At 44.4% G+C, this 13268-nt stretch overlaps 1 protein-coding gene across 1 annotated transcript in view; it reads right to left on the bottom strand.

Moving 5' to 3' along the window:
- TRPM8 (transient receptor potential cation channel subfamily M member 8) overlaps positions 1–9079 on the bottom strand; it is a 57667-nt gene extending 48588 nt beyond the window's left edge. The window contains exons 1-2 of the mRNA XM_018558269.1: positions 9000–9079; positions 8107–8254 (exon numbers count right to left, since the gene is read on the bottom strand). Of these exons, the coding sequence (XP_018413771.1) occupies positions 8107–8222 (116 nt within the window). The 5' untranslated portion in view covers positions 8223–8254; positions 9000–9079. The remainder of the gene's footprint in view (positions 1–8106; positions 8255–8999) is intronic.
- Positions 9080–13268: the final 4189 nt, after the last annotated feature.

The following is a 13268-nucleotide window of genomic DNA, read 5'->3' as shown; positions in this document are numbered from 1 at the left end:
TAATCACTGGGGATCCTACCAGTCATTAAGGAGTCCTTAAAAATGAGGATTAATGGTCTAGTTATAACCTGGCTTAATTCCTTAAGTACCTTGGGGTGCAGGTTATCCGGACCCACTGCTTTGTTTGCATTGAGCATTTTAAGTCTTTGTTGTATCCCGGTTTCCGTCAACCACTGGGGTATATTTTGAGTTAAACTGGGAGTTTTATCATGTGTGTCAAACCCGTTTCCCTCCTGAGTGTATGTAGCATCCTTCCCACTGTAGCATCTCATTTGAGACTGGACATTAGCTCCATCATAGCGGACTCCCTGAAACAGCACATGGGGCCTATAACAGCTGCCCTAGAGGCACAAGCATCCAGAATTCAGGCCCTAGAGGCACATGTCAGTGACATGGAAGACCAGGCCTCAGGCACAGCCAGATCCCTCACTGAGGATAAAAAAAACGCTGCAGTATTTACAGGAAAAGGTCGACGACCTTGAAAACAGATCACGCAGAAATCATATTAGGATCATAGGGATCCCTGAATCAGTTCTGCCTAATGATCTCCATCGCTTCTGTTCCTCTATACTACCGCAAGCCATGGGCATCACATCCACCTGCGCAGTGGAACGGGCACACAGAATAGGCCCCCCCAAAGACCAGGAGAGACCCAGATCGGTCATTGCCAGATACCTTGATTATTCATATAAGCACCATATCCTGCAAACCTACAGGAGGCAGCGCCAATTGGTGGCGGATGGTCATAAATTGCTGCTTTTCGCAGATTATTCCGCGGATCTGTCTAAACAACGCCGCTCCTTCCACGAGGTCTGTCAGACCTTGGTGCACAAGCGAATCAAGTTTGTCTTGGCATACCCGGCTGTGTTGCGTATATATGATCCTGACGGAAATCAACACCGCTTCATGTCTTCTGCTCAGGCCCAAGGCTACGTTGACCGCCATCTGTCCAATTATACTGCACGATTGGACTCCCCACTCAAGAGCCCACCGCGAAAGAAGAAGGCCTGAACCACCGGTGGCCTCACAGTCCTTTTACTCACACTGAGTGATTTAGTGCAAGGGGCGATCGCACTGCACAGCTTGCTCACATTGTTATGTGGATGACGGGAGTTCCTAAGTCATTAACAGAATGGCTTTCTTTTGGTTCATGTTTTATTTCTTTTCACATCTATGTTACGAGACTTTTTTTTTCATTAGTGGCGGGGCGCGGCATCCGGGAGTTGTCGACCCCATGCTCACCGTGGCTATCCGAGGGGTTCACATCCCCTCCACCGCTGATGGCTAGGCCATCATACACCACCATCCGGAAAAAAGGAAGTCCTTGACAGGTATCTCTTCCTACCTACTTGTTTGCATATATGTTATGCTTCTGACCTTTACTGTTTTTATCGCTCTGCTAGTTAAGAGCAGTTGCACCTACCCAGCCGTGTGGACATCGACCTTTCTCGTCATCATTTTCCAAACCGTAGTGACACATGGGTCACACCTCTTCTCACCGGGCACCATGGGCCCTATGATTCGGAGCCGTTCCTGGAGCACTGGGACACAGGTAACGACTCACCTCTTTCTATTCCTGGTCTACCATGACCTTATCACCTTCTCATCATATCGACTGTTATGGGAAGCGCCCTAAAATTGTCTTCATGGAATGTCAAGGGACTTAGGACACCACAAAAGCGGAGGCAAGTGTTACGTCACCTTAAAAAACACAATGTGGATATTGCATTGTTGCAAGAAACCCACCTACTTCAAAAAGATATCACCCGCCTTAAGCAATCGTGGTTGTGTACAGCAGTGGGGGCCCCCTCCAAGGGCCGCGGGGACCTCAATACTTATTAACAAAAATTTGCACCACACTCTACTCTCCCAACAACACGACACGGAGGGGGGACGGGGGGAGGGGGGACCTCTATCCAAGTAGGGCAGGCAACATTTGAGATCTGGAATATCTATGGCCCCAACGCAGATAACAACTCGAGGAGTTGCTGTCTCAGCAAGCTCCCCCGGCCCCCGATACCTTTGTCATACTTGGGGGCGACTATAATGCAGTCCCGCTCACCCTGGAGGATTGCTCCTGGACCAGGGGACGCCACTCAGGAGCTACCCTGGCCCAAGATGGAAACTTTGCGGCAATGATCCAAGCGGGAGGGTTCATAGACATCTGGCGATATCTACACCCCTTAACTTGGGAGTTCACCCACTTCTCCCATGCGCATGACTCTCTATCCCGTCTGGACTTGTTCCTCATATCGCCCAACTTGCTGCCAAAAGTGTCCGCAGTGACTATTGAAGATATGGTCATTTCGGACCATTCTCCGGTGATGATTGACATTCAACATGTGGGCCTGCCCTCCAGACCCGTGGTATGGCGATTTCCGGCATACCTGGCTACTGATGATACATTCCAGGCGCATCTCATCTCTTGGTGGGGGGATTATGTTTCTGATAATGCATCACACATCGGGGGTCCGATCCTGTTTTGGGAGGCGGCAAAGGCTGTTCTGAGAGGCAGGATTCTAGCCTATGTCTCTTCCCAATAGAGGAGGACCAAACAGAGTTATGTAGAGGCATGCACAGTGGCCAGGACTGCATACTTAAATTATAGACAAGACCCTTCCCCTCAAGCCAGATCCGAATGGATCCAGGCTAAACAAACGTGTGATCACTGGATAGCCCAATATGATCTCCAAATCCGACCTCGCAAAGAGGTGGAATTCTTTAAGTTCGGCAATAAATCTGGGAAATTGTTGGCTAACTTAATCCTGGGACAACAGGCCCCGACCCACATAATGAGCCTTGTCCAAGACAACGGTGAGTTATCCCGTGACCCCGAGAGTGTTTGTGAGACTTTTCGTTCATTCTATCAGTCCTTATATGCTTTGGACGGTGGAGACCTGGCGGCATGGTCTTCCTTTTTGGGCTCCGTAGCCTTGCCATCGCTGTCCGATGCAGACCTAGATCATCTGAATGCGACAGTCATGCTTCGCCCCATTTCTCTACTTAACTTCGATGCCAAACTGCTTTCCAAGATTATGGCCAACAGACTGGCCGCTGTGCTGCCTCATCTTGTCTCGCCAGACCAGGCGGGTTTTGTGTCAGGTCGTTCAGCTGTATTGAATGTCAGAAAAATACTTACTGCACTGGAGGGTATACAGTTGTCGGGGTCCTCTTCCGGTCCAATGGCACTGTTGGCTTTGGACGTGGAGAAGGCCTGCGACAACGTTAACTGGTCATGGCTCTCAAAGGTTATGGAGCGTTTTGGATTCTAGGGGTTGTCTTTGAAGTACATTTCCACTATGTATAGCTCCTCTTCTGCGCAGATATACACCTCTTCGGCCCTATCCACATTCTTTCGCTTGTACAAGGGAACCCGCCAGGGCTGTCCTCTCTCCCCACTATTATTTAATTTAGCTATAGAACCCCTGTCCGATCCTTGGCTTCCCCTCACATTTTTACTGGCTACCAATCTGGCCCCATACGACACTAAATTAGCGTTATTTGCAGACGATATCCTACTACTCCTTTCTGACGCGCTGACCCAAATCTCGAAAATCCTTGACCACATTAAACATTATGGCTCATTCTCTGGTCTTAGAATCAATGTTAACAAAAGTGAGCTTCTTCCTCTTACCTTGGATAAAAAGTTTGTAGCAGCCCTTTCCCGCACATACCCAACCCTGCTAATACAGCCACGCTGCATCACCTATCTAGGAGTCTCCATTCCCCGTTCTGACAGGGACTTGTATGCATTAAACTACAAACCGATTATATCTAAAATAGTCCAAGAATTACGTACGTGGAGGGACTATCCTATCTCCCTTCTGGGCAGATGTCACCTTATAAAAATGGTTAGCTTTGCCAGATTACTCTACCCCCTTCAGACTATACCCCTATTGCTGAAGCACAAAGATATCCAAACCCTTCAGGGTGCCTTTTCGGGGTTTCTCTGGAGTGGGAAAAGGACGAGAATAGCCTTCAAAAAACTCCAAAAAACAGTGAGCCAGCTGGGTGCTAATTTACCGAACATCAGGGCATATAATCTGGCCAGTCTGTTCCACCATATACGGAATTGGATACATGACACCACGTTTTTTTACCAACACCCCACTGGAGTCCCATTTGATGAAACCTTGGTCACCAGCGGGAATCCTGAATTCTCCACTGAGGCTTCTCCCCAAGTACATTAGGGACAACGTCCTCTTAAGGGACACAGTGATAGCATGGAGAGAGATCAGGAAAATCTACAGTTTATCCACGGTGATCTCCCCGTCGATGCCCCTCAGATCCTCACCGGGGTATGCCCCTGGCATTGCCTCTCAGGCCTTCCGCACATGGGAGGTGAAGGGTATCGGGGTCATGGTGGATGTATTCACTTCCCAAGGGCATCTCAAGACATTTCAGGACCTCCGCACCCAATACCACCTCCCGTCCACCCATGGGTACCCATATATGCAACTAAGCCATTTTATATCCAGCCACCTCACTCTGCCTTGGCGAGAAATGATTTGCCCACCACTTGACCTCTTGCTCTCCTCCCCCCAGGTAAAGATGCCCTTGTCCCTTATCGCCCGCCAGGTAATGACCTCTATTCTGGAATCCTCCTCCTCCGTTCCATCCCATATTAGACGCTGGGCAGAATATTTGAATATGTCCACGGAAGACACACTCTTGATGGTGATGCAGGGTTGGCAACAAATCAGGAAAGCTATAATAAACAAAGCCTGGCGCGAGATATACTTCAAAACTGTCCATAGGGCATATCACGCCTTTAATATTCCGGCCAGGAACACCTTCTCCAAATGGTTGACGGCTTGCCCAAAATGTTTTCTCCCCCTACCTGACCTTCTCATACAATCCTTTTGGTCCACAATGTTAAATTTCATGAACTCTCACTCCCGCAAGACGAGAACGCTGTCCCCTGCCTTCTGCCTACTACACGCCCCTCCCTTGCACACAGGGGCTACTCCCTCCCACCCGACCGCTGGGAGCATCTTTGCCTACTGACAGCAAAAAAGGCGATTCTGTGCAACTGGATCGTACCTGAACCCACATCCATGGCCACCTTCCGCCCCCTGCTCAATCGCCTGTTACTACTGGATAAACTAGATACGAAATGTAACCAATTGCGCACTAAAAACTTCTTCGACACTTGGACATCTTATGTTACAGCGGAATATTCACTGCAGCAATTGCAGGATTTGATGTCCATTTTTCGATTTTCTAAATGGTATCTGGAGGCCCAACTGACTGGCAACCTGGGTTCACTAGATGTCCTCAGTCCCTAACATCCCCTAACTTATGTTCTACAGTTCTCACCTACCGTACATATGGAGGCTAGACCCTCCTGATATGCCCACGAGTTCCCACGCCATAGAGATATGGTCCCCTACTCACAGTCCTGACCTTCACAGCCTTAGGGTTAACTGGTTGTAGTTATTTAAGTATTCACACCCGCAATACAGAGTCGCTCAAATGTGTTTCACCATATTGTTATTTGGGTTCCTCTTTAGTATTGCTTGAATGTATTCGTTAAGCATGTCTGGATCGCAGTCTGCGTACTGGTGCACGATCCATATTTCATGTCACTTTGGATTAAGTATGTATTGCTTTTTATTTCTGTTCAATAAAAATTTTACATGCTAAAAAAAACACCCATGTACACACAAGCATGCACACCAGAGGGCATCCCCACACTTTGTCCTCCTCTTGCTCCAGGTCCAACCTGTCCCCCGCTTTATGCAGCCAATACAGACAGTGTCCCCTGTGACATCATTCACAGGCTCCTCCTCCAGTACTCCCCTTGCAGCGCAGCAACTGGCATCTTGTATTATCCGGCTGCGTGACTCACAAGATTAAGTCATTCACGCAGTTTAGCAGGCCATAGATTACATTAATTCCAGTAATGATCCCCAACTAGATCTAAATTCCAGTATTGCCGGGTAATTTCCAGTAAGTTTCCCAGCTATGCACAAATGCCCATTAGCTCACATGTACAGTATACAATTAACAAACCCACAACATCTCATGCTGCAGCACCAGATTAGTTAGATTAACCCCATCAGGGTATCGATAACCTGTGCAAGCTCCAGCTATCTACCGTAATATCACGTATTTTATGTTGACACCCAAAAACATGCCAACCTACCTAGGAATCCTGTCCGCTCTCTGGTTCTTTGACTACTCTCACATACTGGGGCACACGTTACCTGGGAGGAGGTGGTACCCAGTTTGCCCCCTACTGGGGAGTCAGGTAGAACGTACGTAAATGAAGATACTACCTACTGGGTACTAGTGAAGTCAATGAGCCCAGTACATATTTTAACTGGACACAAGGATAAACCCTCACAAAGCACTCCATTGTCTCAAATGATGAAGGGCATATGAACATGTATTTCTTTTAATAAAAAAGTAAAATAATAAAAAACAGGATCAGTAACATGAGCAAAGGGTGCCTAAAGAGAATATTTGTTTTTTCATGGTAAAATGCAATGATTGCCTGCTTTAGTCTATCATATGTGCAAAATAAAGCCTTTCAGCAAATGTCGACATTCCTTGGGTTATAAATAAGTTGATTAATACAGTAAGCACCATTGATTTTTGAAGAATACATGCTGGTGAATGTTGCTTGTTCCGACATATCTACAGGTAATGTCCAAACATCCAGAGACTTAATCCTCCTGTCCCATCGCACTCCTGACCGGACAAAAACCCAAATCCAACTAGGTGGGTGCGGTAGTGACAACTGACGCCTCCGTGAAATGTAGATAGATGAAAGTAGTCACTCGCACTCCATGATATTAAAGTCACTGCTGTTTATTGACTGAGATAACACACATCTCCTTAGCTAAAGGACGGAAAGGCTGCCGTCCTTAAAGCCACTAAGAAGTATCCTCACACGACACGTAAAACAAATGAAGCAGACAGTGCCTTCTCCTAGCGTAATAATGTTTAATAAACAGAGTAATAAAAAATGGCATGAAAAACTACTCACATATTGGTATAAGTAATGAGCAATAAGATGCAAAGCAGGTCCCAGAGAAGACGAACTAGCTGACATGTTTCGGGGGGGATTCCCCTTTCCTCATGCCATTTTTTAATTACTCTATTTAATAAATGTTATTACACCAAGAGAAGACACTATCTGCTTTATCTGTTTTACATATCTACAGGTACATTAATGTGCTTTATAAATGCAATGAATAATTTGGCAGTGAATATGCAGCAAATGTTTTTACAGATACTCCCCTGCATTTCATGCAATGGAGCATTGTGGTGCAATTTATTTTGAATGGCACCCACTGCACTTTCTCAGTACACTTACGTTGCAGCGGAGCACAAGGCAATCAGGTGCACTGCAATGAATGATGTGATCCAACACAATGCAGCGGCCATGTGAATGGGCCCTCAGAACCCTAGTCCTCTTCTAGGTCCTTGAGTGGGAAAAAGCCTCCAATCCTACATCCACATCTTACCTGAAAGCCAGAACTCATTATTATTCTCAGTTGTCCACAGGCCTTTATATATGTAAGCTGACTGATGATCAGGACTCTCCCTTTCGCTGTCCCTGCTGAGGGAGCCTGCTGCTGTGTGAAAAGGCTGACTGCTGACATAATACTAAAAAGGAACACATGCTGTCCGTTTTGGGAAACACTTAAAGGATAATTATGAGGTGAGTGATTTTCATTTTGTCATTAACATACATAAAATACAGAAATGATAAGAAAACAGAGTTCAAGTTTGTAACAGCTATTATTTCTCAAGGTTTATCTATGTACTTCTAAACATGTATCAAGCCACACATCTTTATGATAGTCTAATGACATCTGAATCATAAATAATTTCACATATTTAAAAATAAGATTTTGAGCTGCAGGTTTTTTCTAAGTTCAATACCTAGTGGAACATTTTTTGTTGCCACATAAATCAGCAATTACATAGTTACAGAGTATTTGAGGTTGAATAAAGACACATTCCCATCAAGTTCAACCTATTGAATTGCGTGTAATAAATTGAAATCAAATCTTTCATGCGATAAGTATAACATGCAGTTGCATAGAACTTTATATGGTCCCTCAAGAATACACAAGAAGAGGGAATACTTGCCTTTGCCTGGATCTCTCCCTGGAATGGGACCTCTCCCGGGAGGCGGAACCAGACCGGACCTCTGTGTGTGGCACAAACTCCCGGCTCCATCTTCTAGTGCTTGGCCTGACAGTCATTACACAGACAGAGGCAGATAAAATGTTCTAGCCTAAGAAACACCAATGAAAGATTGACATTATGTAAGGACTTTGATTTTTGGAAAAAAAAAGTGGTAAAAAAGGTAATTTAATGTTTGTAGCATCTTATTGGTAGGAATAAAAAAAAGCTGACACAGCACTTGTTATTTCTTCTCACAACTCGACATTCATAACTAATTAACCCTTATTTAATTATATGGAGTGCTAGTGAGGGCAGTGACAGCTGTAATATATATATTAGAGGTATTTATATTTATTACAGCTATTTTTATAGCACCAACAATTTATGCATTGCTTTACATACCAGGCATTCACATCAGTCCTTGCCCTCAAGGAGCTTACAATCTAAGGTACCTATCTCACATGCGTAGAGGGCCAATTTAAACAGGAGCCGATTAACCAAACAGCATGTGTTTAGAGTGTGGGAGGAAACCAGAGTACCTGGAGGAAACCCACGCAAGCACAGGGAGAACATGCAAATATTCATATACAGTATGTCCAGTCATGTTAAATGCAAAACCTTCAGCCATTTCATGTAACTGTAATCATCTCTTATTCATAATTCATAACTCCTCCAGCAATATCATCAAATTCTGTTCCTGGAAATGAGATGTCACATTTTGCTGAAAGCAGAGAACATTATGCTTTTAGGTAAAGATTGTAAACGTCAGCCATGAAATCTATTAGAACACAGATAAAAAATCATATAGTATGTTACTGTGGTCCTTAAAGTAATAAAGAAAGAAGGACACTCACCCTTTAATCAGCAGCAGTACAACCCCATAGCAGCATCTGTCACTGAATCATGATGAACTTTTCCTTCAGTCTTGATCAATCCAAGCTTGCTGTAAGCTCAGAGAACCTGTCTCATCAAAGCTTTTCTGATATGATCCAACTAGCTTCCCTATATCGTTCTGCACTTCTTCCTTCCTTCCTTCCTTCCTTCCTGGCACTTCATACTCCCTATGGCCCCATCTCTCCCGCTGGCAGATACACAGTGTTGGCACTGCTTCAGGCACAGTACCCTGTGATACACACAGAATGAAGATTGTGTAGGCAATGTAAAAAAAGTAAAAAAACAAAAATGTAAGTTACAAATACAATTTCTCATTCAAATTTATAGCACTTGATAAACTCAGTATATATTATGGATATTTGTGGTACAGGGGCACTTTAGATCCGAGACGTCCATATTTCTGCCACACTAGCTACCTGGTCATAATAGGAGAGGATTATGGGTGAGAATGCAGAAATAGCTAACTTTGAAGACTCAGCATATTTACCATCCTGGGTACTTATATACCTTACTATTTCCTCTTCTTACCAATTGGATTTACATCTCAAAATTGATAGTTTACATGCATGGACAGGATAGGATTTACCATCAGGCACAGTACGATGTGTGTACGCTGCAAAAGGCAAAGAGGAGGCTTTTCCTTGTGCAGTTAATGCCTACACATCTTCTCCATCATCAGTCATCTCATATAACACACTGTCACAATATTATGAACCAGATTAAGACCAGAAAAATGCTCAATATATAAAGTATTCACAGCAGAGGGCTGTGACTTTGGGTACAGGCTCGAGTGGTGGGATAGCCCTTCTATCTAGGTGCTATGTATCATGATCATTCACTGCTGCATTGGCTAAGTAGATTCAGGAATGAAGGGGGCTCTCTCACCCCTCTAGTGCTAGCCCTCATTTTTTTAAAAACTTGCCGTCTTGCCTCCATCTAGATTTGCCAGCCCAGGTACAGCTGCACTCCTTACACCTTCAGCAGTTTTGCATTGCAACTGAATATGAATGTATTTTCCACCAGCGATGTAGTTCATACAAATGTGGAAGTTTATCAATCCATCCCACTATGGAGCCCCACTCTACCTGTTGCTTTCTGTGTAATGCACAATAAGTTAAACTTTCAACAGAGAGTGTAATTGTGTAATTGTCACAATATTATTATTATTATACAGGATTTACAATAGCTGTGGACTTAGGAACGCTAGGGCAGAGACCTCAGCTTTGGAGATTATGAATATGATTCAACATGCTGGCACCTAGTCAAATGTAAAATATCAACAACTTACCCTTCAGAAGTAGACCCAAAGCAGTGTAGATGGATTGGATGTAAAAACAGGAGAATAAAATTACATTTTCTTTAGCATAGTCGAACATGCTCCCTTCCCAATCTTGTCCCTCTCTCCCGTTAAACACCAATAACATTATGACCACTGAGAGGTGAAGTAAATAACATGATATATCTTGTTACAATAGCAACTGGAAGTGGGTAAGATATATTAGGTAGCAACTGAACATTTTGTTGATATGTTGGAAGCAGAAAAGAATGGGCAAGCATAATGATGTGAGCGACTTTGACAAGGGCCAAATTGTGATGGCTACAAAACTGGGCCAGAGCAATGCCAAAACTGCAGCTCTTGTGAGATGTTCCCAGGCTGCAGTGGTCTGAAACCCACCAATAAGTTGTCCAAGGAAGGAAAAACAGTACACCTGCAACAATCTCATTGATGCACGTGGGGAGCAAGCCAGGCCTGTGTATTTCGATCTGTGAATATTAAATGTGTGATTTAAATGGGTGATGAGTGATTCTAAGTGTAAAAAATTGAATAAATATATATGTTGTCGTGTGAAAGGAGTTATACTATAAGAGGATGAGTGTATAAGAATCTATAAAATCTGGTTAAAACGAGTGAATTGATTACGTCTGACGTTCAATGATGCTAATCACTTGTTTAAACAGCCGAGGCTACAAGACAGTGTACAAAAAATCCTTATAACCACATCTACTGATAAGAGTGAATATAATCATGCATATATAAAAATATAAATATATGAAATATGTATAAAAAGGGGGGTTCTGAACAACAAGAATCTAATATCCTCCAAACGGCGTTGGAGATCCAGGGGATGAAAAAAGAAAGAAAAAAGAACTCAGAAGAAAAGAGGGGATGTGCTCCCTCTATATTCCAAAGTGCGTTTTAGGTGTAAAGAAATGGCATAAACCTCCTAATCCTGAGGCCACTTTGTATTACAGAGTCTATACATCAACAGTATCTTTATGTAGACCAAGTTCTACAAAGAAACAAGGGTCTTAGGATCAAAGGGCAAAGGAGTTCAAGAAGCAAAAATTATACGAATGATACCAAGTGTCTTTTACTTGTGGTTCCGTCGGTGAGTCCGCAGAGGGAAAACACACTTCTATGATAGTCTCTCTCCCCTCTCCTGCCGTCGGCCTGCACTTTCCTCTCAGCGGCGGTATTTGGACAGCCTCTAGTTGTGGATGGGAGACCCTCCGGAGAGATCAGCCAGGAAGACGGGGGGGAAGCAAACCATAGAAGAAAAGCAGAATTTAAGTGCAGATGCAAGATCCTTTATTTCAAAAGTATTAAATGATTGCACTTACAAAATTTCCGTTAGTAAACAGCATATGAAATCTGTGTGGAGGATATTCCCAGGGTGTCAGCGAGGAAACTAAGGACTCCCTTTACGCGTTTCGTCCTACAGACTTTTTCAAAAGTACCACACCAGCCCACATTTGATCACGTTGAGAGATATTGCTGCAGCTGGTTAATTTCTGTAGCACTAGATCCTAGCGCAACTACTCTGGTTAGAATCTGTACCTCCTCCCCGTCTCACGCTCGCCGTTGCCAGGCCTGCCCGCATCTACACGCCTTCTCCCCGCCTCACGCTCATAGGAGTTTGCATGTTCTCCCTTTGCTTGCGTGGGTTTCCTCCGGGTACTCCGGTTTCCTCCCACACTCCAAAGACATGCTGTTTGGTTTATTGGCTCCTCTCTAAATTGGCCCTGTGCATGTGAGATAGGGACCTTAGATTGTAAGCTCCTTGAGCGCAGGGACTGATGTGAATGTGCAACTATGTAAAGTGCTGCGTAAATTGTCCCGTAATAAATAAAATAGAAGAGCTACTGTAGCTCAAATTGCTGAACAAGTTAATGCTGGTTCCTATAGAAGGGTTTCTGAACACACAGTGAATTGCATCTTGTTGCGTATGGGGCTGCGTAGCCGCAGACCAGTCAGAGTACCCATGATGACCTGTACCCACCTCCAAAAGTGCCTACAATGGGCATGTGAGCATGAGAATTAGACCATGGGTCAATGGAAGAAGGTGGCCTGGTCTGATTAATCACGTTTTCTTTTACATCATGTGGATGGTCTGGTGCTTGTGCATTGCTTAACTGGGGAAGAGATGGCATCAGGTTGCACTATAGGAAGAAGGCAAGCTGGAGGAGACCTACATTGTTGCTGACCAAGTATACCCCTTCATGGAAACGGTATTCCCTGACGGCTGTGGCCTCTTTCAGCAGGATAATGTGCCCTACCACAGTGCATAAATGGTTCAAGAAAAACAACAACGAGTTTGAGGTGTTGACTTGGCCTCCACATTCTCCAGATCTCAATCCAATTGAGCATCTGTGGGATGTGCTGGAAATACAAGTTTATTCTAGGGAGCCCCCATCTCACAACTTACAGGACTTAAGGGATCTGCTACTGATGGCTACGTGCCAGATACCACAGCATAGCTTCAGAGGTCTAGTGGAGTCCATGTCTCGACGGGTCAGGGCTGTTTTGGTGGCAAAAGGGGAACCTACTTAATATTAGGCTGTTGGTCATAATGTTATAGCTGATTGGTGTGTGTATATATATATGTATATATATATATACACACACACTATATTGTCAAAAGTATTGGGACGCCTGCCTTTACACGCACATGAACTTTAATGGCATCCCAGTCTTAGTCCATAGGGTTCAATATTGAGTTGGCCCGCCCTCTGCAGCTATAACAGCTTTAACTCTTCTGGGAAGGCGTCCACAAGGTTAAGGAGTGTGTCTATGGGAATGTTTGAACATTCTTCCAGAAGCGCATCTGTGAGGTTAGGTAGTGATGTTGGACAAGAAGGCCTGGCTTGCAGTCTCTGCTCTAAATCATCCAAAAGGTGTTCTGTCGGGTTGAGGTCAGAAACTCGCGCATCCATGTCTTTATTACCTT

Source organism: Nanorana parkeri, unplaced genomic scaffold (assembly GCF_000935625.1).
Source record: "Nanorana parkeri isolate BGI_ZX_2015 unplaced genomic scaffold, ASM93562v1 scaffold329, whole genome shotgun sequence".
In the NCBI taxonomy this organism is placed as follows: domain Eukaryota; kingdom Metazoa; phylum Chordata; class Amphibia; order Anura; family Dicroglossidae; genus Nanorana; species Nanorana parkeri.
Note: the sequence above shows the minus strand (reverse complement) of the source record. Positions and strands in the feature narration are given on the sequence as shown.